The sequence below is a fragment of the Triturus cristatus genome, chromosome 10 (genome assembly GCF_964204655.1).
Source record: "Triturus cristatus chromosome 10, aTriCri1.1, whole genome shotgun sequence".
In the NCBI taxonomy this organism is placed as follows: Eukaryota; Metazoa; Chordata; class Amphibia; order Caudata; family Salamandridae; genus Triturus; species Triturus cristatus.
Window position 1 is genome coordinate 1,123,133,897 of NC_140593.1, and position 27,908 is coordinate 1,123,161,804.

The following is a 27,908-nucleotide window of genomic DNA, read 5'->3' on the forward strand; positions in this document are numbered from 1 at the left end:
CTGTCCAAGTAAAACTTTAAGTACCTCTTGATATCCAACGAGTGAAGTGCTCGCTTGGCTGATGTTTGACAGTTTTGAAAGAATGATTTGATAATTACAGGCTCATTGAGATAAAAGTCAGATGGGACTTTAGGAATGAATTTCAAGTTAGTAGGTATCCTCTCTGAACTGAATAAATGGTTCTTAGGTGGTAAACGCTTAAATCTCACTTACTCTACATGTAAAGGTGAGAGCGAGAAGGAGTGCCACCTTCCAGGAGAGATACTTCACATCCGCTTTATGGATTGGCTCGAAAGGAGGTTTCATCAATTGCCCCAATACTGTGTTGAGCTGCCACTCCGGAGGAGAGGGCCTGACTGGGAAAAATGCTCTGCACAATCCCTTGAGGAATTGATTGAGTCTGGCGCACCACAAAGATGGCATGTTGGATGATCTCTGTAAACGAGAAATGGCAGCGAGGTTCACCTTAATGGAGGTGTGAGGTAAGCCTGATTGTGCAAGGTGTAAAAGGTATGGTAAAACCTCTTCTGCAGAAGATGAGATGGGATGCACCTTAGCATTTCAACACCACATGCAGAATATCTTCCATTTTAAGGAGTAGTTTTTATTAGTACTGTCAGCCCTTGCCTTGCAAGTATGTCCCTGCAATCTAAAGTTATGCTGAGATGACCAAATTCATGGAACTCCGAAGCAAAGCTGATAATTTGAGAGAGTTGGTGTCCGGATGTAGAACTTGTCGAATGGGAGGTCGAACTGAGAGTAGAAGAAGCTCTGCATACCAGTGCTGATGCTGCCACACAGGGGCAATCAGGATGATCTGACAGGGATCGACCTTCATCTTCCTGAGGCCCTTTGGAAGGAGAGGTATTGGCGGAAAGGCGCAGGCAAATATGCCGTACCATGCAATCAAAAAGGCATTCCCCATGACCCCTGATGAGGATGCCAACTTGTGAAAAACTGGCATTAGTTGTTTGGGGTGGGGGGGCATGAAGAGATCCAGATTTGGTTTGCCCGACTGGAGAAAAATGTGATCCAGTCTGTGTTGGTACAACTCCCTCTCTTGGCAAGATGTCTTGAGCATGCTTAAGGTGTCTGCTATGGCGTTTTGGTCTCCTGGTACATGCTCTGCAGTCAGGTGTGCCATGTGGCTGAAGCGCGATTGCCAGATTAGCTGGGCTTCCTGAGACAGCAGGCAAGATTGGGTACCCACGCTGTTTGTTTATGTAATGCATCATTGTCGTGTTGTCTGTTCGCACGAGCTATGAGGATTGTTGAATCCTGGGAAGGAAGGCCTGTAGAGCAAGGTATACCGCCCTTAATTCGAGAAGATTGATGTGCAGGCTCAGATGTGAAGGAGACCATTTGCCACTGACCTGAAGGTCATGGTAAGCTCCCCACCCGTCCAGAGAAGCATCCGTTGTAACAGGAGACCTGCAGAAAGAGTTACAGGGCAAGCCTACCTATTGAGCGACTTGATCGTGAGCGTGGTGACTTGAATGATGTCTTTGAATGTCATTGTTGCCTGCTTCCATTGGGTGGCCAGTGCTTCCTGAAGAGGATGCATGTGGAGGCTTCAGTACAGTATGAAATAGATGCAAGAGGACATCATAACTCAGAGAGATTTGTAAAGGCAAAATGAAAGTGACTTTTTTTGTACTAGGCTCCCAGAGTTATCAACTTCCATTGCCTCTCGATTGTAGGTTATGCCAGGTTGAGGTTTATCTAGTATGGCTCTTAGGAAAGTTATCTTCGGGGACGGCTGGAGTATTGTCTCGTCCAGATTGAGAGTGAGCCCTAGCTTGTTGAAGATTTCTATGCAAGCTTGAGTGGATTCCTTTGCAGACTGGTTGGTAGGAGCTTTCACCAACCAGTCGTCGAGATATGAGAAGACCTGATGCCGTTGCTGTCTGAGGTAATCTGTGACAAATTATTATGAACTTGTTTTAAGATTTAGCCACTTTTAATTCCAACGAGCAACAATGAACTTTTTGTCATATGTCTTCCTGTTAAAAGTTTGATATTTATGTATTATATTCACTGTTTTGTATGTAATATATATTTGTGATTATGGTGTCATAGGTATCATGTTTCATTATTCGAAATTTTTCTATCTTTTTATCATGAATTTATATAAAAAATACAAAATAAAATGTATATTTTAGTTTAAGAACTCTTTGTACACTGAGTCATTTCATACATCAATGATGTGTGTTGTTAGGTATTGTTAAACCAATTAATTGCCTAGGTCTTTTTTCGCCTTCAGTTATTATTGCCCTGCCCTAGGACTTATCATATTTTGCAGGGGGTCCCTCTTTTTTTCTCAAGTAATCTGTGACTGGTGCCAGGCATTTCATAAAAATGTGGGGAGCAGACTTGAGACTGAAGGGTAAAACTCTAAACTGAAAGTGGCTTCCCGCTACTGTGAACCTGAGTAATTTTCTGTGTTTGGAAAGGATGGGTACATGAAAATAGGCGTCTTGGAGGTCCAGGGATGACATGTAATCTCCCTTGTTCAGAATCTGCAATATGTCTTGGAGTGTAACCATGCAAAAGGATTGTTTCTTTAGATATTTGTTGAGTTCCCTCAAGTCAAGAATTGGTCTCCGCTTTTGCAACATGGTTTTGACCTTTCATTTGAGGTGGATGCATGGTTCAGATTGTGTTGGGGGAGGTATTTGTATGAATTCCAAAAAGTGTCCGAATTGAACTAGATCGAGGATCCATTAATATGTTGTGATCTGTTTCCAGTGGTGTAGATGGTTGAGGATTCCTGCTGGTACCCTGGGTGGCAGAGAGATGGTAATAGTCGGTGCCTGGCTCAAGTCGTTGCCTACGATTGGTGTCCTTGTCCTGCCGTCTGGACTTTCCTCTGAGAGGAGGGCGGTGATATGCAGCTCACAGTGGTTGTCGCTGATGGTATTGGGAGCGTAATTGCTGACCATTAGAGGAATATTCTGGTTAGCGGTATTGTTGATATCCTCCACAAATTGAAGGCTGTACTCTTTCTTGAGCACCACGAAAAAGCATATTTTTGTACTGCAAATATCCTAGTGATTTGGCAGTGTCTGTGTCCGTTTTGATCGTTTGGACAGCTTTGTCAATTTGCTTTTCAAACAAAGCCTCTCCATCGTACAGTAAATGTCATATGATTGCCTGGACTTCTGGTCTCAAATTGGTTGCCTTAAGCCATCCCTGATGGCGTAGAACTGCTGCACCAGCAAGCAGCCTGAACCCGGTGGAAGCAATGTCCTGGGCAAAGACTATGATCTTGGAGGAGGAACACTGACCTTCCAGCAACACTTTCTTTGCTTCTCCTCTAATGTGTTCAGGAAACTGGTCCAGATATGGGGCTTTTTTGGACCACATTTGTCGGTCATAGTGGCCAAGGGGCACCAGGGAATTTGCGTCTCTTACCGTGCGGGCTGACATGTCCGAAAACTGTTTGACAATGTTATCCAGACGCCTGCCATATTTGTCAGGGGGCGCTGAAAGGGGCGTGGAAGGATTCCCTGATCTTTGTTGTGCCGCCTGTGAGATGACACGTGAAGCAGGCTGGCGCATCCTCCAGGGCCTTATACTTTTTGTCGAGATTGGGCAATATGGCCGGTCCTGTTGCTTGGTTGCGCATGATATTTCGGCCCTGACTCCACACATAATCCATGATGGGTATGGCTTTGACTGTTTTCTAAAAGGGTTCCTTAAAGTCATAAAGGAAACAGTCTTGTTGTGTGGTAGGCATAGGCAGGTCGAAATGCGTGGCTGCCCTTTCTAAGAGGTTGCGGAAACCTCCTGTATCCTCTGCAGGTGAGTCAACTTTAGGAGGTGACTGTGATGCTGGTGTAGGCAGGAAATCGTCGTCCCATTCATCCTAATGATCTCCAAGCTCACCTTCTTCCCTCTCTTCCGCAGATGATGTTGGATCTTGCAAGGGCACTACTAACAGAGAACAGAGTACTGGCTTAGTAGGAGGCAGACTCTCTGATGGCTGAGGAGTGAGCGGTTGAGGAGGCACAGAGACTGTGAAGACTGGAGTATGCTGAACAGGAGTACACACTGTAGGGATTGCTGAGGGTGATGGTAGTCCTGTGAATAATAATCTGGCTCATAGTATTCCTCCTCATCTGAGTATTCTTGACATTTTAAATGTTGAGAATACTCTGAGCCGCCTCGTAGAAGCTGTTCTCATCAAAGTCTTCATTATCCAGGAGGTGGGATGGCAGGAGTGAGGGCACCTTACTCGACGAGGTATGGGATGGCGTTATCCAATTATGTTGTATTGTCTTTTGGATGGTTACTGTTAACCTCATCGATGGTTGTCGACGAGGAACGAGGCAATGAGGATGGTCTGTTGCCTATCTTCTGTGCTGGAATCATTGCGGACAGTGTAGAGTCCATGGACGGGAGATCACCCGGTTATCCGTGGGGCCGTCGACGGTGGAGATGTCAACGATGATGAAATCTTACCCATCTACGGCACAGGAGCTGCAGTCGACGAGTAAGATGCCGCAGTTGACGGTAGACGCCACTGAAGTGACTGTGGATAGCGCCTACTTTGCTGCCTCGTCGATGGTGATGCCGTGGATTATCCATTCGTCTGCGGTGCTGAAGACAGTTTTAAAGCATTCTTCATCTGAGGTGGCCATGTTGGGGGCTCTGAAGACGATTTCCGAAGAGATTTTGAGGGAAATCTGACTCCTTTTGACGTTTCTTGATGGAAAACGGGCAAGTTTGTGAGGTGATTTGGGAGGCTGCTGTGCTTATAAGCACTCTCAGAAGCCCCTTTGGACACCTTTTGCAGAGGTTCCTGAGAGCTATAAGGTATTGGGTCCTCTCTAGCTCTTTTGACAGACGTTTCTGAAGATGACCTGGACAGCAGACACTAGGTTGTACCTGGATTTGAGTCTATGCAGCTAAAGAAGGAGATGTCCTTCCCGATCCTTTGCAGTTTTAGTAGAAAACATGAGACATACCTTGCAGTCCTTGGTTTTGTGCTCTGGATAGAGACAGTATATACAGCCTTTATGAGGGTCATCTGTGTAGCCTCGTCTTTATACAAGTGCCACACGGTCTGAAAAGCCCCTTTTTTGGTGTCTTTGACTTTGTGGAAGTCAGTTTGACTCACCAAAAGAACAGATACAGGCAGCTGTAGAGAAAATCTTCCAATGTTGAGAAACAAAGCTGTGAAAATATTCTTTAAACAGTTGTAACTGGAACAAACTGAGCAGATCTCGGTGAAGACTCCGTAGCATGATGTGTGGTAGAAAATCTGAGTGACTTCAGCTTCTCTTAGGAAGGTTCTAAGGGGTGGTATGATATGATTGGTTGAATCTTACATTTGGTCCTTTTTAGGTTTCGCCTAGGTAGCACTTGCACTGTCTCCTTGGGACATGCTGTGTTCAGGAAATGGGCTTGAAGCTCCTCCCATAATTTCTAAGCCCCTTCCATCTTTTCTATTGGCTCCTGTTACTGTCCTTGGGCTTTTCATTAATAAAATAAATTACTAGTCCATCCTTTAAAAAATGTGTAACCTCTCCTATGGACTGGCCCTGTTACATGGGCTCTTACGCTGCATGTTATTTTAACACTTGTAAGCACTATTTCTTCCTTTAACTGTCCTTGAGCAGTGCTGACTTTCAGCTGTCCGCGAGCAGAGATCGCCGTGTGCCTATATGTATTTAATAATGGCGCCCGTATGATTTTTTTTTTTCTTGCCTTGTTGCAAAAGCAGACCCCTCCCACTTCCAACTCAGCATCAAGCAGCGCTCGCTGTGCGTCTTTATTTATTAATGGCGCCCATATGCTTTATTTTCCTGCCTTGCCTCAAAAGCAGACCCCTACCACTTCCGATCCAGCATCGAGCAGCGCTCGCAGTGTGCCTTTATTTATTTATTAACTGCGCCCGTATGATTTTTTTTTCTTGGCATGTCTGCAAAGCACACCCCTCCCACCTCCTACACAGCATTGAGCAGTGCTCACCATGTGCCTTTATTTATTAAGAGCGCCTGTATGCTTTTTTTGCCTTGCCTTGCCTGCAAAGCACACCCCTTCAACCTCCAGCACAGCATTGAGTAGCACCCCCCATGCGCCTTTATTTATTAACTGAGCCCGTATGCTGAATATTTTGTTGGCTTACCTCCAAAGAACACCCCTCCCACCTCTGACACAGCATGGCAGTGTACACCGCTGCTTTCACTTTTGACTCCTCTACTTGCAGTGTTATTTGTGCAATTTTCTCCAAGGCAGACCCCTCCCACCTCCCTACACAGCATGGCCGTGAAGCTTTATATATTTATTAACAGACCACTTTTACTTTACATTTACATGTAAATAGCTTTACCTCTTACGTTAATGCAAAAAAAGAAACTAACGTTAAAAACATTAACATTTACAATACTAATAGCTCGATCTTTCACAAATGCGAGACCTATTGCATTGCAAATGCTTGTTTAATAAGGACAGTGATATGTTACTAAACAAAAAGGCCTTAGGACCGGGGACTTCCATCTCGATGACGGGGAATGATTCAAGCATGAAAATCTATGAAAGGTTCAAAACTGGAGTAATTACCGTGATTATCATGGCTCTCAAATGACCTCATCAAATATGGTCAGAGCATCAGTGTGTCAACATTCTTCTGCACACAGATACCCTGACCATACAGCAGGAAAAGATGTTCAACCCCATCCCAGGGGAACGGCTATTAAGAGCATGGTTCCTGAGGTAGCTGAGTTCCAGCATTTACACTTAATTAAAGAAGCACATAGGCTATTCACTAGAAGGTGCTATGCTTTCAAGTGGAAGAGGTACTTACTGTGAGAAGTTGGCCTGGCATATGCTGTTCCTAGTTATAGGGACACCTTGCACCAGTCCAATTCGACTTATTGATGATAGGTTTAAGACAACCTTTAAAGAAAGCTATCCTAGTGGTAGCTGTGGAGAGCAGCCTTCAGGCTAAGTCTTGAAGGAGTGTTAAGCTTATTGTTTTACCATAATAGCCTCTTGAATAACCAAATGAAAGAGTAGCCCACACAGGTATATATATAAAATATATGTATTTATTCTAGACAGAATCCCACAGTCGCTTTATGTGACTAGTGGCAAAGTTACACTTCAAACAAGCATTTATAAACACAATAAATAGCACAGAAATCAATGGGCCCCGGGGGGGACCAAACCATATACTAAAATAGTGGTATAAGAACCACGACAATTCTACAGGCAATGCCTAGGGCATTCAGGATCGCTTGCCCCTTCAGAATCCACCTACAGTTATGAGGAAGGGGACCCACGGGAGACGCGTGCAGTGCAAAGAGCTGCTATCGGGATCTCAATGTTAGCCTATGGAGAATGTCGCGGTTTGAAATAAACAGTTTAAAAATACTTCTAGCAGGAGTACAAAGTTAAAACTTTAGACTTAAGCTTTTGAGGTGCCCACAACCACGAGAGTACCGAGGTACCACTGTTACCTGCCCCAGGGAAGCCGGGTGCATAGGTCGTTTCTGCTGTCGGGTCGCGGGCTGATTTTCAATGGGAAAATAGTCAAAAGTTCTGCTAGCCAAAAGCGTCGATGATGCCGTTAAGATCAAAGATGTGAAGAATGTAGAGAAGAACCTGAAAGCAGAGGGGACAGAGTCTGGGTCACGGCAAAGTGACCAGGAGGCTCAAAGCAAAGAGCCCTTCGATGTCGGGTGCTTCAGGTGGAAAGTGGTGTAGCTTGGATCTGCAGCCATGGCTCCGGGAGGCTTCAAGGAAGGCCAGCTTCAGGAGGGCGACTGTCCCACGTCGGATGAGGGTCGCTGCGGTGTTAGTGTCCGGAATGGATCCACTAAGCCTTGGCAACCGCAAACCACGAAGAATGAACAAATCTGCTACAGTGCAGACCCACGAGGTCTGGGAGAGGTCTCCTTCGAGGAGACTGTAGAGCAGGCCTGGAGCAACCAGGGGAACTCTTGTTTTCAAAGAAAGGACCTCCGCTAGGGCCCACAAGTTGAGAGACAAGGGACCGCGGGAGGCGGCAATTTGGCGTGCGTAAAAGGGCACCCACGGGCCACCGGAGGGGGCTAGGGCGCAGGTCTTTGGCACAATTGCTGTAGAGTGGTTGGCTCGAAAACGGGCCAAAGCACAACTTCCCCACTGGTCAGGGTCGTGTGCTATGCAAGAGGTGGCCGGTGTCCTGGGGTATTAGGGATCTCGGCACCCACGCGGTCCACGGTGCCCAAACTCGTTGAGCACACTCACTGGCCTCTGGGATGCGCTGGAAACCCACCTCAAGGGTGCTGGAAGTCGTCGAAGTCCGTTGGAGCAGCGAGGTTCCAACCGGGTCACTTGCAGTGTTTCAGGTGCCTGCCAAGCAGGGGGATAACTCCTTTTATCCCAAGGGAGATTTCTTCCGTCAGCTGGGCAGCAGCTCGTCGAAGGTCGGTTCTGTAAAGTTCCAAATTAATCTGAGGCTCTGGGGCCACGTTATTCACCTTTATCCCCAAGATTAGGGGAGTGTCCAGAGTAGTGTCCACCAATGAGTGGTGAGGCGGGAAAGGGTGGCTACACCCTCTCCCCTTTGTGTGTTTCCCGCCTGGGCGAGGGGCAGGATGCTCCTGAACCGGTTCCAAGCGGTGTATGCAGAATTAGGTCTCTGCAGCTGCCTACGTGCAACTCTGAAAGGACATTTGGTGCACCCACCCTGTTCCAATCCACATTATCCTGTCTGGGGAGATGCTAGCACCTCCCTGCCACAGGAGCCCTATTGTCCAGCTGGCGAGGCTGGGGTTTTCCCCAGCAACAGCCAGCCAGGGTCGTGTAGGTGGCGGGCAGTAGCCATTTTGTGAAACTTGTGCACTTTTAAATTGGTGTCTAAATTCTACCGCTTTTCCCATATCGCCCTTCTAGCAAGGGGGAATCGTACCCTCATGCCTGGACTGGGGGTATGATTCCTACATGTTTGACACCAAACACGATATGGTTCTGTGTAGCCATTCTCAAGTTATCGCGATATCGCAATAGACTTATAATGCGGTTAAGAGTATATGGTATGGCTACACTACAAACAACCCAGTAACGTTTTTACGAAGGTTGCAGAGAGGCCCTACTCATGTAGGGGTCCCCCCTCACACATACCTCAGCACCCTGCCTTGCAGGATTACCAAGGCCTGCTATAGGGGTGACCTATGAGAGTATATGTGTTGTAATGGGGTGGGATATAGGGTACCTATATCCCTGTAAGTGGTGCTAGCACCAACTTACCCAGACTACAGTAGTGGTCTGGTGGTGTCAGTTTGTATGGCTGTCCCAGGGTGGCACAATAAGTGCTGCAGCCCTGGTAGGCCTACTGGGGGACCCATGCCCTGGGTACCTAGGGTACCATCTACAAGGGACTGGTAGGGCATGCCCAGCATCCAATTAGGTTTGTACCTAGAGTACTCACATCAGTTTTAGGGAGAAAGCAGATAGGCTGGGGTCCTGGATAGCAGGGTCCCAGCCAGACCAATCAAAAACCACTCAAATACCAGGCAAAAAGTTGGGGGCAACCATTAGTCAGATTCTACTCTCCTACACTTACATAATATCAAACTAACAAGCTCCAACATGTTTCATCAGGACGCGGTCATAGTCCTATACCTTACAAAATCTGACAAAATATATACTCGCCTACGATATTGCAACTTATTTGAAACACTAAGCATTTTTCAAAATCCTGCTAATCATAAGGTTCAATGAGGGTGAAAAACCGAATCTTCCCTGCTCAGGTAGTACCTTTCCCACTGTAGAACCTCAGCTTGGTCCTAGCTGGCACCCTTTGAACCCATACACAAGACTGCACTCTAACAACTTGCATTAAAACAGTCTGTTCTGTGGCCATCTCATCATTCAGAAGGGTAAGCAAGTTACAGGCGTTCACATTACAGGAACTGTAAATATATTAATCATAAGGAAAATGTGGTTATGAAAACACACCCAAAATTCTTACATAGGATCATTTCACCTTTTTACACCTAGCAAACCATCAGTTTGCCATCTTGTTTCAAAAAGCCCTCCAATTGTGCCGAAAGGGCCTTACACACACAGATGTCAAAAGAGCTAGCATGTATTACATTCAAGGCAATCAGAACATCAGAAAAAAACACAACTTTTTTGTGGGAGGCTGTGCATGCATGCCTTGGGTACAGCTTTGGCAAGGAGACAGCTGAGGCAAAGTATACTGTAACTAGATGGTTTTTCAAACCATTGGAATGTGTTATTCACCTAGCTGCAAGCTCTTTAGACATCTAATCAAAGGCACACTTGACAAGAAAAAAAGTAGCTGCAAGGGCGTTTATGGTCAATGTTTCTATGCAAGAGATATGCATTCATATGGGCCTCAGAGCATACCTTGTTCATAATGTTTTACTTTGTAGACTTGCAGTCAAGAAAAGGGGTTGCAGTGGGACCAACAGTGCGGAAAAATATTTTTTACTTTCCCTCCCTCTTCAGCTTGCATCCTCTGATATTCTATGGGAAAGCATGTGAATATAGAAGAGTTCATGCTTCAAAACAAACCAGACCGTTATCTGTAATCAGGGCTTTGCAAATTGAAACTCTTCTAGAGTCACATGCGACCCTCCCACCTCCCCATTGAATGAGATTTGTGGAGGATAAAAAAAAAATCTAAGATGGTGGGCATGTGCATGGACATTATGGGATTATGGCCAGTCTCCCAAAAGGTCATGCCTGTGTCAACACCAACTCATGAGCTGAGAAAAGTTTAACAACAAAAACATTTCTAGGCCTACCTACAAGAAGGCACAATTTGGCAAAACATGTGACACTAGAAGAGTGTCGAGCACAAAACCATAATTTCAGGTATGTAACTTTTCAATACAGCAATTGTCATTGAAAACGAATGAGTAAACTGCGATAGACCCCCCCCCCACAGTTGGCTCATCCATCTCAGTATATGACCAGAAGTCCAGCCAATCAAGTGGAGGGGGTCATGGTTCCAGTCCTCCTCAGAGGCTGAAACTGGTAGATTTTCTACTGCGAGGTATCAGGAAACAGGGAATACTCTGAGCGCTGCTCAGCTACTCTTCAGCTGTTCTTTTGACTTGATCTTTTCACTTCAAGTGAGCAGATTGTCTGCATCCCTTCTGTTACAAGGAGTAGAGGTACGTTTTGTGAATTGTTCTAACTCTTAACAGTTGTGTAATCCTCACATTCAAGCACTCTTTTTAGGCCATGTGAGTGAGTTATGTGGGGCCAGTAACGTCTACACTGACGACCTGCACAAATAATGTATTCTTTGTCTGCATAAATCTGTCCAAAACCCATAAGATTGCAACATTATATGCAACCGTTAGTACCAGAAACATTAAAGGACAGAAAGGGAATGTTGTTGTGTTTTCTAAATGCTGAGTCACCAGGGTCATCATCCGAAAAAAGTGCTTTGAAATCTAAAAGCTCAAGTTGGAACACATGCATGGAAAGATACCGATTCTGGAGCTTCCTCAGAGCCCTGTGTGCCACCACCAAGAGATACTCTGTCCCTCCCCTGAAGTGACATACTTCTGGTAATGGTGAGGGTGCACCTGCAAACTCAAGAGACTCACCATCTAAGAAAAAGATGAAAAATAAACACAAACTGTATGTCTCCACTATCCACGAGTGTATCACACTCCCTTAGGAGTTAATCAGTCAACAAAGACACCATCTTTGAGTACATCTTAGACAATGTTGTCTCCTAAAGGTTCATCGCCAACAACAGTCCCACTATCGAAGTACAATTTATCGATGATGAGTAAGTCTACTAAAAGAGCCAAGATCCCATTGACGAACTACCCATCACACATAACTCTACTATCAATAAAAACCCATCCGTCAACAAATTTATTTTTGGTGCCCAAGGTGCCAAGGAAGGCACTGTTGACGGAGCATAGGCCCCCCCTTGATGACCTAACTAGCACCTCAAGCAAAGACCGCAGCTTCTTATGCAGGTTTAAGCTTTGGAATGCAAGTCCGTGTATTTAATGTAATGAGCAGGCGCCCCCCATGCCTGGGGGAGGGGTGCCTTTAGTAGCGCCACGGGGCTGCGCCTCCTCCGGTGCCCTGAAGAGGGGTGGCTGGTTATGGAAGGGCTGGCTGGGTAGATGTCATCGGGAGGCAGCGCAAAGAAACGAAACGTAGCAGGTATTTCTTTTTTAAGAATCGATTTTATTTGCCAAATAACAAATATATCGCAGAGCACTGTAACCCAGAAACTCGTGCATATAGAATGTACATTGAAGTGACTTTGACAATTTCTAAGGCAAAATAGGACAATTTTAGAGCAATACATTTAAAGTATTAACAAAAAAAACCTAAAAACAAAAGGAACAGACCCCAAAACCCACCCCCCGTCGCACTCAGGCCTACCCCTGAGCAGCACCATAAGAGAACAGTCTCATCCATCCAGACATAATACACCTGTATCCAAGGGGCGATATTACATATCAATTATAGCGGAATGGATGCCAAGTCAGTAGACCTGCCTACTGAAACAGGCTCTAGTTCTAGACCACGATACTCTGCCCATCTCCGCCACATTTTATAATGTTTAAGCGGGCACCCCCTGGCCACAAAGATAGGTATCTCCGGCCCCATACAGAAATCCATGCCATTTTTCCACGTAGATACCGAGGGCGCCCTCGGAGCCTTCCAGGCTTTGGCAATATCCCTCTTGGCCAAGGTGAACCCTAATAGCATAAGATGGCATTTATATATGTTACCGCCTATATCGTCCATAACATGTAATAGAACCAACTTTGGGGAGCTGGGGAGATCCCAGCCCAGTACCTCGGAGAGGCACGATAGAACTCCCCGCCAAAATCATGCTAATGCGGTGCAGTGCCAGATAGTATGGATAAAGATACCCTCCACATGTTGGCATCGAAGACACACCGGACCACCAATCCCGCCCTCCAGAGCCTGACCCTAGTGAAATAGACCCGGTGGAGATATTTAAGCTGAATAAGGCGAAGACTTATGGCCGGGCCAGGGCCTCCACCCAGTCCTCCTCCTCCAGCGGGCCTATGTCTCCCTCCCAGGCCTCCCTAAGACGCTACAGTGTGGGGGAGCTATGTGTGACCAGGGACTGGTAAATCTTGGAGGTCTTGTGGTCATGGAGATCCCCCAGAAATATCTTGGCCTCAATGGGACATAACTTAGCCAGGGACCCCAGCCCCTCGATGTAGGGGGTGATGGCATGTCGGAGCTGTAGATATCGGAAAAATTGGGTTTTAGGCATTTGAAAATCCTTTTGTAGATCCTGAAAGGACTTCAGAACCGTTCCCCGCATGACGTCTCCAAGAGTAGAGATGCCAATACGGTCCCAGCCCCAAAAACCGGACAATGCAGCCAGTTGCGGCAATCGCCCATTATACCGAAGGGGAGTCTCCCGAGTCAACTTATTCCACCACCCGGTCCTCCGCAACGCCTGTCGCCATATTTGAAAGATAAGTTTTGTAGCTGGTGGCAAGGAGCTGCGCAGCGGCACGAAATAGAGTATAGTGTGTAGGGTGTGATCTCCCATGCAGCGTCTCTCGACCGCGTATGCTGGGTCGGCCCTATCCCCATACCACCACTCATTGAGGACTAGTAGATGAGAGGCCATATAATAGGACAGGATATCAGAAGTTGCCAATCCCCCACAATACGTGGACTGGAAGCAAGTCCGCAGGGCCACCCTCGCCATTCCGCCAGCCCATAGAAACTGACCTAAGGCAGTATTAATCCGTTGGAACCAGCCGGGAGAAATCGGATAGGGATGGTTTTGTAATTGATAAAGGAGGCGGGGAAGCAACACAATTTTAAAGATGGCGGACTGACCATATATTGATAGGGGCATATGGGACCAGGTTTTAAGATCCTCACACACGCGATCCCATACAGGGACTAGATTCCTTTCTCAAGTGGTGATCGGCGAATCCGAGTAAAACACTCCCAGATACTTCTACCCCCCAGAGGCCACCTGAACGGAGGAGACCCAGGAACCGGGACCCGCCCCTCCCCCAAGGACCCACAGCATAGATTTACGAGGGTTTATGTATAGGCCCGAGGTCACCCCGATGATTTGCATAATGCGCAGTAGGCGCGGTCCCTTCTTATCTATATTTGTAAGAAAAAAGAGTACATCGTCAGCCTACAAGGCAATACGATCCGATAGACCTGTCGCCCAGTCCAGACCAGTCACTTAGGCATCAATCCGTACCCAAGAAGCTAAGGGTTCCATTGCTAGTGCAAATAGATACGGGGACAGCGGACAACCCTGGCTAGTGCCCCGCGCAATAGAGAACGTGGAGTAAACAGAGCCCGCCACCTGTACAGACGCAGTCAGGTCCGTATAGAGAAGGGTCAAATAGGACAGGAAGCGTGGTCCAAAATTTAATCTACGGAGAAGTGCGAACAAGTATACCCAACTAAGGGAGTCAAAAGCCCTATCCATGTCTGCAAGTAACAGTGCTGTCCGCTTCCCCAGCCCTTGGACAGTCGCCACTGCAACATGTGCGCGCTGAATATTGTGGCGGGTCGCCTGCTGGGGCATAAAACCGGCCTGATCGGGATGAACCAAAGATGTAATATGGGTACGGAGGCGATTGGCTAGTGCATTAGCCAACACCTTGGCCTCTACATTAAGGAGAGATATAGGGCGATACGACACATGCTGATCTGGGGGTCTTCCAGACTTGTGGAACACCACAATCTCCACGTGTCTCCAATCACCAGGCAAGCAACCCTGCTCCCTGGCCTCCTCAACCACCCTACAAAAATGGGGACCCAGCTGCAGAAAAAAGCGTTAAAAAAATTCCCATGGGAAGCCATTCGGTCCCGGGACCTTTCTAGGCTGCATCTCACCCAGCGCCGCACCTAGCTCCTCCTTTGTGCGCGGCAGATCCAGCTCCTCGCGCACTTCGTCAGAGAGGGCCTTGGGTGGCAGCTGCGGGGAGGCATTCCCTAGGGGCATAGAGGTCTGCATAATACATAGCAAAGCTTTCAGCAATCATGGAGGGGTCCGTGAGAACGGACCAATCCGGGCCCAAAATGGCTGGTAGGGCCTGGGAATATAACGACCTCTGACACAACCTATGCAATAACTTGCTGAACTTCTCTCCCCACTGGTAGATCCTACTGCGGGTCACCAGCCACGTCTGCCAGGCTTCGTCTAGTAGAATATGAGCATATTCCTGCTGTGTCAAAAGAAGTTGGCGGTGAGCCTGCTGGTCGGTACTATCTCTACTGCGAGATTCCAATTCAAATGGCTTCGCCTCCGCCTGAACGAGGGACTCCATACGCAATCTGAGGGCCACTGCGCAGAACGAAATATCCACACCTCGAAGCGTGGTCTTCATCGCCTCCCAAAGGCAGTCAGCCCCCTCCACCGTCCCTACATTAGATGACACAAATAGGTCAATGGCACCTTCCATATGTTCTCTATAGTCTTCCTTCTGGAGGTTCCACGCCGATAGACTCCACCGAAACGGCTGCTGTGCTCGGCCCACACGTAGGGTAAGAGTGATCGGTGAATGGTTTGAGAGTCCACGTGGAAGAATATTGGCAGCAAACATCCTGTTATCTATGGCTCGGGCAACGAAGATGTAATCGAGGCGGGAGAATCAGCCATGGACGGTCGACTGGTATGTATAGCCCTGCGCCGTCCCATGTAGGCGTCGGCAGGGGTCCACCCAATCGAAACCCGTCACCAGGGAATTCAGCCTGGTAGGCCCACCTGCATCCAATGGGCCACCATGCCGCCAACGATACCCGACCACGTCCAGTACATCATTACAATCCCCCCCCACAGCCATTAACCCATCAGGCATGTCTGTCCACAGTCATGAGCTTTTCCACCATGCCCCAGGAGAGGGGCGGGGAGGCATAGACACATCCCAACACCATAGATTCCTTCCCTATCATCCCCTGGAGAAATAAATATCTACCCTGCGTATCCCTCCAGGTCTTCATGTGTGTGTGTATGGAACTCGTCTATGTATCAGGATCGCAACCCCCCGGGATCCCCTCACAAACCCGGAGTGAAAGACATGTATGTACCCAAAGCGTTGAAAACACAGCGCCTTAGTCCCCATAAGATGTGTTTTCTGCAGCATGAGAACGTCTGCATGTGTTGGCTTCGCCTGCTTGAGTATTGCGCCACGCTTGATTTTGTCCAGCGCCCCCTGACATTCCAACTCATTATTTGAAGGGTCCCAGAGGGATCCCGCTTATCACTAGAATGCCCAGCCATGAGAAGGTTTGAGGCATGAATGTGTTCTAGGCAAGAATATGCGGTCTGAATAAGGTGACTCTGAATCAATGTAGGCTAGTGCGATCAAACAACAAAACCCCCTCCCCCCTAACATCCCAACAGCACCACCCCCCCAGCCCTATACCTCAAAAACGATGAAGTATCTGTCGCGGCGAACATGAGTGGCAGACCCCAACAGGAGGTTCCCCCCCCCCTCTCCCCGCCCGCCAATGGATCCCCAACTCACAGCCCATTGTCAGCTGGCCCTTTCCCCGTCAACTGATGTGTTGCAGAGATATCCGCCCTCAATCGTGCTTCCCCGGTCAAGGCAAACATGTCAAACACCCCCCACAAGTTAGTCTGATGTAGTAGGCAGTCGCTGGGCCGATGCAGCTCGGGATGAAGTGCTACACGACCGAGACCTGCGTCTGAACCTGGAGCGTCTGTTCCCCTTCCGCGCAGGTTGTTTTCGCACCATCTCACTTGACGAGGAGTCGGAGTCCCTCCGGAGCAGAGTGTGTGGGCGAAGACGCACTGTCTCATCTGTCCATTGAAAGACCTCCTCCGGCGAATCGAAAAAATGGGTGCGGGATCGATAGACCACCCGCAGCCTGACTGAATAGAGTAGGGCATAGGGGAGCTTTAGCTCTCGGAGACGGGGCTTCGCCGCCATAAAAGACTGCCGTCGTTGCTGGACCAGCTTAGTATAGTCAGGGAATATTAGGATACGGACATTGTCAAACAGCAGTGGTTCCTTGGCCCTAGCCTGTTTCAGGATAATATCTTGGTTGTGATAATTGAGTAATTTCGCGATAATAGGTCTCGGGCGGGCACCAGGTGGGGGCTTCTGAATCCGTGCCCTGTGGGCGCGCTCCACCACGAAACACTTAGACAATGACCCCGGAGGGAGCCAACTCTCGAGCCACTGGGTGAGGAATCGCTCCATACCCCCCTCTTCGCACCCCTCCGAGAATCCAAGGAAGCGAAGGTTGTTGCGGCGGGCCCTCCCCTCAGCGTCTTCCACCCGGGACGCCAGTCCACGTTGGATCGTCTCCAGGGAGGCCACTCGCTTCTGCAGGGTATCCACCCCATCTTCCACCCCAGACACCCTCATTTCGGTCTCGGTGATCCGTGCCACCCAGTTGCGTACATCTTGACGCAGCAGCATGACGTCGGATCCAACCGCTCCAATCTTGGCATCCAGGGCGTCTCTCGACTGGGTAATGGCAGCCAGGAGGGCGGCATTGTCGGGCACGTCACCAGGCGTCCCCCCGATGCCACTGCAGAAGCCCCGGGGCCCGTGAATTTGTCCATTGTACTTTGTTTGGACAACCCCTCACCTGGCCTGTCTCTCGTCATGGCAAATCCGAGACCTCCCTGTGGATTAGAGGGTGTCGTGCCAGCCCCTTGTACGATATAGTCCGGATATTATGGGATTCCAAAATGCCACTGGGGGATAGTGTTTCGTAGCTCTATTGTTATGCCAATTAACCCACCTCACAAGCCCAGTGTCTGCCGGGGGGTCCTCCCCAGTTGGCGCCGCCTTGCCACCGATAACGGGATGGGCACAAGGGCGAGAAGGAGGGGAGCTCCGGAACTCCACACAACTGGGAGGCACATATGAGCAGTACACCACTCACCAGGACCGCTCACAGTCGAACAATCCACTCCAAGCACTGCTCCCAGCCGAGAGCACGGGGGGGGCACAAAGCAGCCTTGCTACAGCCCCTCAGGAACTGTCACACAGTGTATTGATGGCATCGCTACAGCCTCAACAGGGTACTTGTGGTGGGCTCACATGGCCAGATCGACCGCCGAGGCGAGCCCGCCACTCCACAAGGGGGGGGGGGGGGGAATACACGTGGCGGTCAGTCCCCCGCCGGGGGTCCCAAGACTGCACCCGGTCCCAACTCCACTGGCAGGGTATCAAAACGACCCCAGTGTGCATCTGGCCCCCAGCACAGGGCCCTTGGATAGCGATGTAAAAGTAGGTCCGACAGGCCTCACACCTGGCACCCGCAGGCAAGTAGTAGGCCAATCACACCCCCTCCCGTGGCCCGACACAGCCGCCGATCGATGGCATACAGTTCTCAAGGAGGGGGGCTGCAGGGGGGGGGGCACACCCCAGTAGCAAGGAAGCACTACCGCAACCGCACTACCACCCACGTGGCACGATAAACCGCCGATGTGAGCCACTCCCGCCACAGGGGGAAGGAGCGCAGAGCAGGGCCTCCGACCCGAGGGAGCCGTTATTACTGGCTCTGATCAATTCCGGAGTGTCAACATTCAGCCCCCGGTCCAGCTGCTCCCCCTCGCGGCCCGATGAGGCCACCGACCAGCTACACTCACCGCACTTCCGCGGTGGGGGGGGGGGGCAGCAATTCACCCTCGGCTGCTGCGCAGCAGGTCTGAGAGAGTCTGCCATGTCTCGAATGGCTCCGGGATAGTCTGCACCGCGAAGGAGGCAAACCAGCTTTCGACTTCGGCACGGCCCAGCGCAGTCTGGTGCTTCGGCTTCCGCTCAGTTCGCCCGATCCCAGCAACGATGGGCCTGACCCAGGTCTTCGTTGGAAGCACCCGCTCCGAGCCACGGAGCGGTCTGAAACTCTGCAGAGGTGGTAATCCTCGGTCCACAACGCGTTGGAGGCACAATTCAGGCATGGAGATGGACCGGGGAAGCAGGAGAATTAAGGATTTTAAAGTGGGCTGGATGGGGCTCTCCTAGCACACGTCCGCCATGATGGTTTGCTAAGCCACGCCCCCCCAAGATTGTCACATAGCAGATATTTAAGGCTGTGCACGGGGGGGGTTTGTTCTCTTTGTCCCCTCGGACCACAGCAAGGCTACAGGAGCGTGTACGGCCAAGTTCTAGTGTACAGCCGAGTTAAAAAGTTAAAGTGTTATGTCGTACCTAATTTCAACACTGTTGGCTGTAGCGAGTTGGGGCCTGCCGGCACAATGTGGGCAGCAGAATGGGAGATTGGTGGGCAGAGATGGCCAAGTTCAAATGTACGGCCAATTTTAGTGTACGGCCGAGTTAAAAGTCAAAGTGTAATGTCGTACCTAATTTCCTTGCTGCCGTTGACATGTTGATGCAGATATAAAGTGATGCTGTGAATAATTGTTATATACCCAAGAAGGATACTTTTCTCTGGCAATGGTCTGTGGTGAATTACCTGGATTGATGTGAATAAAAGGCTACGCCGTGGGCAACATACCCTGATTCTGAGAGTTCTTGGGCTTAGCGGGGCGGTAAGGTGATGGAATTTGGGGAGGAGGGAATGTTACGTTGTGTGCGTTCTATGTTACGTGCACACATTATTAATGTTCAACTTATTAAACAAATAAAATGTTCTAAAAGAAAAAGACTTCCGCTATCATTACAACGTTATACCCCCAAGTAAGTTTTATTTCGTATCTAACCTTTCATTGATTTTATAATGAAAATTGAAAAAGGTTATGCTCACAGCCCTTTATCCACAACTTCCCTCATTTACTCTCTGGCAAAGAGGAAGCAAACAATAGATAGAGTGCTCTTCCCCACTTAGGCTCTTTCACCATACGTCTTTCACAATTGCCAGTCTCTCATCAATGTTCACGAAAAGAGCTGCAGGGCTCTAAAACCGCAGGCACTAAATGTGTTTTTCCACTATAGATAAGTAAGTCTCCGCCAGATGTTTAGCACACTTTTTGGACAAGTGACAATAAAGTATTTTATTCAGTAATGTCTGCTACAACCTCTGAATTCATTGTGAAACCTGTGAACTGCTACTTCTTTTCCAGTGCATGGTAAGTGCCTCTTTGCAGTACCAAGCATAGTGATTAATAAAGTTCTGTCCACCCTGGACATTTGCTTCAACCTTCCATGGCTCAGTGCCAGAATCACCCCTCCCTGTTCTACGGTCAGGGAATACCTCCTTTCAGGAGGGTTGGATAGCAGAGCAAGACGACCATTTGCAGTCCTTAATTAATGTACAAAAGGTTTTGTCTCTTTTCATGTAGATTTTCTTAAGCCATTGTGGAGTAGGATACCTGAGTAACTATATTTTATAGAATGATTACCTAAACTGTGCAAACCTAAGTCTCTGGGGGTTGCCATACACACAAGTTCTCTCTTTACTCTATGAAAGTTTATTTGCAAAATATTAGCCTTCTTGTGTTGTACTTCTAGTCACATAGCAAGTAATTTATGTGCTTATGTGATTGTGGTTGGTTCCCTCCCAAAGGGACCACTTTTTGGGCATTAACCTTAAATTCATCCTTTTCTTCAGACTATGAAAAGTGGTCAAGGATGTACCTGTCAACTGGATCTCTCCTTACCTTGAGCTGTGACACCTGATGCAATGTTTACTAAGTGTGACCAATCATACCATATGTATAGGTGTAGGGATATCTCCTTATTAGTCCAGGAGTACAATGGCTGCATGCCTCTTTTTGTGGGTGTGATTGGATGCTTTATTTCTGTCAGTGCTTAGGGCCAGAGCAGCCCTCTTACCGGCTCCATGCCATGCTGCATGTAAGGCTGCTGTTTCTCCAACCTGCCTGAAGGTTCGTTTTTTTTTTAGCACCGCCACCAGTTCCTTCTCCCTGTCACTTCCTAGCTGGCCAAGGACACTCATGGCATGGAGCTCCTCACCATGCATCTGTGGAGGACCAGTCTATTGCATTCAGTGTTTGCGGCTGCCCCAGATCCAGCTAGTCCTCCACGCCCCACACGTCTGCTACCAATTTGTGTTTTGGCAGCTGCAAGTTTGGTGGTCTCCAGTTGGAATCACCTGCTCCATCTCACCACCAGCCCAGTGCGATGAGAGGGCTCCGCATGTAATCCCCTTCATATTAAATGAGTGTCACCTAGGCACTATGCGCATCAGTCGCCTCAGTCGTCTGGGCTGTTCGGAAGCTTTGTAGCGTAGTTCCCCAGATATCCACCATCTTGGAAGCCAGTCATTACCCCAAATATCCTACATTGATTATACCACCAATTTTAAGGTATCCTTTTGTAATGCTTGCTTACCAATTTAAGGTTTTTCTGGGTGTACCCAGGAAGTTCTGTATGACAATGCGAGCTATTGAAAAGGAGTCATAATGGGTGTCCCAGGGTGAAACCACTGCTCATGCTTTAGAATTCCTCTTTTATCACACAGTGAGTGAGGTAGTATGGGTCGCTGCCTAAGAGAAGCTGCAGCAGAGGCAAAGAAAAAGCACACTTATGATAGCAAGCTGCTGCATCTCCTATGTCTTGGAGGGAGCCTCGAAGTGAAACATTGTTTTACCTATTATAGAGGTGACAATGGTATTAACAGGAAGATACATACCGGCATAGTCCTGATGAATAAATATGGGAATTATTGTGTCTAGGGATAGTTAGAAGAGTGGTGAGAAGGTGACGGGTGCAAAGTACATTTGTAGGGTGCTTCTTCCTCCGTTATCCGTGTGGTACCACAACACGCCATATTGTGTGCACAATGTGTGATCTAACCGTAAAAGACAATATGGCATGAAACCACAGAATACTCCACATTATTTCATCCACTGACACCCGATACGACTTGATACACATATCCTACTTGTGATCCTAATACAGAATCCCGCTTCTGTACTCGAAAATATGAAGTAACCATTGGAGTTCTATGTCTATTGGGCTTGTATCATCCATGTTGGATAGTGGCCTACAAGATATTACCATTTGACTTTGCAGGGACCATGCTGGAGGGAACGAGAAGCTTGTGAAGCTGGTTTCTGGATTAAAAGTGTATGGCGGAGACAGCAGAGTAGGAGCTCTGAACCAGAAAGTTTCTCATCTCACTACTTTTCAGGTAAGTCCAATAACTGCTGTGTGGAATTTCCAGGTGCCTCTAGATCACTCGTATTGAATACTCCTAATAGTTCATGTCTATATAGAATGTTCCATATACACAGCTTCTGTTGCAAATGCATTTTGTACAATAATATTACTCATGTTTATCTCATGGCAGTTGTACACAACTGTCTGGTTGTACCCTAATTAAATTAGCTGGTTGCTGTTCTCCCCCATGTGGGACTGACGTGGTATTTCCAGTGACCATATGTCACTGATAATGTTTTCAGCATTTCTTGTACAGTTGTGCAAGACTTTTGCAGGCTTGTACTATATCCAGTGCAATGATTTTAATCCAGACGTTTCATTAAGATCTCTTCTCCATATCAATGGTCACTGGAGTAGAACATTTCTGGGAGCTGTTAAAATGTAAAAAGTAGAAATGCCCTTATTTGCCCTTATTTGTTTTACAAAGATAGTTATACAGAAAGAATTGCTGACTGATATACCTACCCTATAATTGAGAGATTATTCATGTGTACACATGCTCTTTTGAGTTGCTAACCATGTGATGTGGGATGGGAAGCGAAGGTTGCCACAGGCAGTGCAGCTTGATTCTCGTTTACTTTGGGTCCACACTTCTCGGAGTGGACTGAACACGATGTATGTAGGTCAGTTCTAGCCGTGATTGAGAGGAAAAGCCCCAAATCTGGTAAGGGCTCCAGAATTTGCCACAACACCATCCATGCCTGGAATCACAACTTGATCAGGACTTCAACCTTCCATTGGGCTTTCACGAAGAAGACTCAATGAAAGGCACCACGACATGGTGAGAGCAGTGGCAAAAGTAGCAAGGGGAGAGCACAAGAGCTACATTTCAAGCAAGTACTGGTGGGGAGTCACTAAAACGAGGAAAGGGCTTCTATGTCTATTTCTTTCTTATTCTCATGCCAATTTCACTAATAACCAAAGGTTAGTGTCTTTCTTTATAAGGTTGAGCCTAGAGTCTGCGCGCAAGCGCTGCTCTGGTGAATATCTGCTGTAGTTTAGTACGTGAGGGAAGCCCTGCCCACTCCCCTGCCCATATTTTTCATTGGCTTCAGTGTCTTTGTCCTTCGTAAATGCTGCCTTTGATTCGTTTATAGACTTGTTAGTCCCTCCTTATTACGGCCATGTCGTCATTTGTATCCTCCCATGGCTACTGGCCCTTTTACTTTGTGTGTTACACGTGTTGTTTAGACTGTGAGCACTATTTTCTTTGATGAGGTTCTCCTACTGCCTTCTCTACTCCCCCCCCCCCCCCCCCATTTCCGTGCCTTCTCACTCCCTCTCCCCGCCCGCACTCCCGTTGTCTGTGCCTTCTCCGCCCCCACCTGCACTCCCGTTGTCCTTGCCTTTTGCCCCGCCAGCACTCCCGTTGTCCGTGCCTTCTCTCCCTTCACTCCCGTTGTCCATGCCTCCCCCCAGCCCTCCCTCCCATGGTTTGTGATGACTACCGTTTGCAATGCAATAGGTCTCACGTAAATGCAAGTCCTATTGCATTGCAAGTGCTTCTTGTTTTATTATCTGTTGTTGTCTTTTTTTCTAGGCAGTAAACATGCATTTGGGTCAGCGTTTTACTTTCAAGATGGAAGCCATAGATTGGCTGATACCATTGTTTGTAGGCGTACGTATTTCCTTCCGCGCACGTCTTGCGAGAGTAACCTCAGTAGACACATTGATGTTGGCGGAAGTAGACTGATCATTGGTCACCCCCTCAACCAACTTTGACTTGTTCATGAAGAATTGCTCAGCATGTTCTCCAGTTATGTGGTCTTTCTGGCATGGGTGTGTTGTAGGCAGCAGGCGTGCTTTCCCATTCATGCTAAGCTTATGTAAGGAGTGACATTGCCAGTTCAGTGTTAACACGTAAAATATCTGAAGGTCGAGCTGAATTAAGAGGTTTGGACCGAAAGTTTATTTTTAAATGTTAAATCGTTTTATATGATGTGAGAAATAATGACCAGGGCTTGTGAATATGGTGGCAGGGGTGAGCTTTTGCTCTGTCTTGTCACAATTGGACTCGATGTGTGACTTGAGGTCTGTGTATAGTTGAAGCTGTCTTACTGGTATCAGCAGTACACTCAGTCCTTTTTTGGGCATGACATACGTTTGATGAGTTTTACTGGCAATTCTAATACAAACTGCAATTAGAGTGGATTTTTTTCTCGAAGTTTTGCAACTGATTGTATTGAAGATTTTAAGTATCGTGCATAAAACTTTTAGTATTGTACATACAGTTCTAACACTGCATCCGCTGTTATCATTGTGCCACATGTTAAATAACAGCTAATTCTCACAGTGGCCACGTCTCTGTCAGTCTCGTCGCTGTAAACCAACAAAAATGATTCAGGTAGTTGATATTTTTTTTTTACTTTCTGTCGCCCATTTGCGATCTCATAAAACTATGTACGATATGTTTTCAAAGCTATATTTTCTTGGTTAAGAACGTACTATAGCATTATTGGACTCTTCTCAGCACTCACCAGTGAGCGTTAACCAGTGATAATTGCCCCCTCTTCATTTTTTATCAAAGGTTAGGGGGCATGCTGTGTGCCCTAGCCACTGAACCAGGAATGCAGACAACCCGTAGTAAATAGTGCCAGAAAGGCAGAGTCAAATGCAACCTCTAGACTGACAACATCCTAAAAAGGGAGCAAGTGTATGCTTATTTGAACCATTTATTTATCCCGGTGTGCGTGTACAACTTTGTGGTTGGTTTACATGGGCAACTATATGTGTTTATGTTCGTGGTCTGTGATGTTTCGTGTCAATAGGTAATTGTATGGGTTTGCATATTTAGGGATGCTCGTTGTTGAGTCTGCCTATGTACAATTGCACGTTTATGCATGGTGTATACCTCTGGGGGCAAGTGCTATACCGAAACCCAAACTGAGCTTGCCAATGCTTGGTTTTTTCATTCTGGTACTTGTAGTCTTCCATTTATAAGAAGAGGGGAAAGAGGATGGGAGAGTGAAACTAAAAGAATGGGTATCCAAAGAAAAGGCCACAAATGGACGAGCAACTACCACTTAACCTGGGTTGATTAGATCTGTTTTGAAGTGTTGATGAAAGTGTTGTCCCAGCACCAATTCAGTATATGCTTAGGAAGAATAGCGTATGGAAGTAGAGTGAAGACCACATGTCTGTGATAGTCATTTTCAGGGATTTTTGTGGGTGGATCTAGTTTAGTATTTTGTATTACGCCTGGGATTGTCATATCACAGTACAGAAATTCCATATCCTAATAAACCTGACTTGATTTTTACTATTGGTGGCTCAACAGCCCTTGCCCTCTTTTCTGTAGCAAAGCCAATAACCACGGCTAAATACTAATAAGCTCCCAAAGTCAAGACCTATTGGCTATGCCAATGCGTGTTCTCTTTTCTTCTTCAATTTATCATTTATCTTGGACCTGTGGAGCAGGCATATTTTAGGCAGAGGAAATACAATACTAGGCTGAGGAAATACAATATTGTTAATGTTGGTTTGCTGAGTTTGAGAGTGAGGTGCCAAGAGTGGTTTGCTGACTTCGTGAATGAAGATGTATCGAGCACTACCTGGGACTTTTGCCACCATGATCTCACTTTCTGCATCATCCCCCGCTATCCTGTTAGCCCACACTTAGGGGTGTGTGTCAGGCAACAAACACACTCTCTCCAGTCTTAAAAGCAAGTACCCTCTCTACAACAGCCAAGGGTTTTTCAAGAGCATTTGATACTCCTCGCATGGCAAGACAGTATGAACCTATATACTATGGTTTTTAGTCTCCTGGCTATACCTAGCTTTATTATCAGTCCTCCTACATGAAAAGTCTAACTTTTGAGAAATTGGGTTGTTGGTTGAAGAGTGTGAGCCTTCTCAAGCAACAGCCGCAATCCTTGTCTGCTTGAACCACAAAAGTCACTAAATTAACTGGTTATCCAGTATTGGGGTATCTTTCATAGATTCACATGCCTGAATCATTCCCCGTCGCCGAGGCGGGAGTACCCGGTAAATAAAAAAGTAGTGCCAAAATGCTAGTAGTAGTAGTAGGCCCAAAGAAAAGGCCAAAAGCCTATATCTTAGCAGCCTATCTACCTCATTATGCAAAAAGAACCAAGAATTTGGTAACAACCAATCAGACACCAGCACCCTTCTAGAACCCTCTCAGCAGAGCCAGTTCTCCTCAGATTTTCACCGCACGTCGTGTGGAAGGGAGTCTCCCTTAGTGCCTCTCAGTTTTCTTTCAACTTGCTTCAGCATGTCAGACAAGAAGGCCTTGTTTAAGTCCTGCAGGACTTGCACCAAGAAGAGAGTCCATGTTGATGATCAACATGTGGACTGCATCTACTGCCTCTACCCTAAACATGAGGCAAAAGATTGCAAGATTTGCCGCACCTTCCTTACAAAAACTCTTAGGGATAGGGAGGCGAGAGTGCTTTTGTGGCTTAAATCCTCTTCGGCTGAGGAGGATGACAAAGCCTCTACTTCTAGCAAGAGAGCTAGATCGCAGGACAGCTCTTCCAGTGAAGGGAAGAAGCGTCAGAAATCGCATCATTCTACTTCTGATGCGCACTCTCCTCAGGATTCTACAGTCAAGACTAGCGCACAAACTGTGAGTAAAAGCCTTTCAAAATCTTTGGCTTACTCTCAATCTTCAGTTTCTGTCACCTCGTCTGCTTCTTCATTGACGCAAACCCTCACGACGACGGCACTTACCTCTCCTATTATGTCTACGAGGATTACTATCCTCACAAAGAAGCCCGCCGTCGAGGTGTCGTCGACGAAGTCCTCGTCGACGAAGTCAGCAGTACTGCCGTAGACGATTCCGCCATTGAAAAGCCTGTCGACGTCGAGCTCGTCGACGAAGAGTTCGTCGACGAAGATTCCATCGTCGACGAAGATCCCGTCGACGAAGAGCTCGTCGCCGTCGTGCCCGTCGACGAAGAGCTCGTCGACGAAGATTCCATCGACGAAGACCCCGTCGACGTCGAGCCCGTCGACGAAGACCCCGTCGACGTCGAGCCCGTCGACGAAGAGCTCGTCGACGAAGAACCCGTCGACGTCGAGCCCGTCGACGACGCCTCCGTCGACGTTGAGCCCGTCGACGACGGCTCCGTCGACGACGATTGCACCGTCTACGATCCCGTCGACGATCCCGTCGACGATCCCGTCTACCACAGCCCCGTCGACGACAACCTCGTCGACGATGGCCTCTACTCCAGTTTCCACCAGGACTTTTCAACTAAAGTCTTTTCAAAGGCAGGACATATCACCGCTTACTCCCTCGCATCTCCTGGAAACTTATGTGCAGTGTGACGATGATGATTATGTGGACGACGAGGACGAAGGGCCCTCTGGGATTGCTCGCCATCCTTCGGAACTGCACATCAAATGTCAGGAGGACGATGATGATGAGGAAGAAGACAATTATCAAGGGCATTACTATCAGGAAGACATAGTCGTTCCGCATCATAGACCCTGCTACACACAACCTCGTAGGAACGAGATGTCACATCTGCCTCCTACTTTAATACAAGACCTACAAGCCATGCTTGCAGATTATAAGCAGCGTTTTCCATCGCAGCCAAACGTTCCACAGGTTCCACAGACTGCGCCGCAGCCGGACCCATTGCGTCTGCCTGAGGATCCAGCCCCAATGCCTCAACTGCCTGATCCTCCACAGGACCCGCATCAATATACAACCTCGGAGGAGGAATACGAAGAGGGCGAGCTGCCAGACCCAGCAGACCCTTGGGATTCATATATAATCCCTATGCCTTCGCCACCTACCCCTCTACCATCTGATTCGCCCCCAGAAGATATAGGGGGGGTTCCATAACC

At 47.8% G+C, this 27,908-nt stretch overlaps 1 protein-coding gene across 6 annotated transcripts in view; it reads left to right on the forward strand.

Annotated features, from left to right (window-relative positions):
- The window catches only part of HAGH (hydroxyacylglutathione hydrolase), a 710,899-nt gene that overhangs the window by 224,787 nt on the left and 458,204 nt on the right, over window positions 1-27,908 (forward strand). For all 6 annotated transcript variants that reach the window (XM_085629365.1, XM_085629364.1, XM_085629362.1 and 3 more), the window contains exon 4: window positions 21,945-22,062. In XM_085629365.1, coding sequence (XP_085485491.1) covers window positions 21,945-22,062 — 118 coding nt within the window. The remainder of the gene's footprint in view (window positions 1-21,944; window positions 22,063-27,908) is intronic.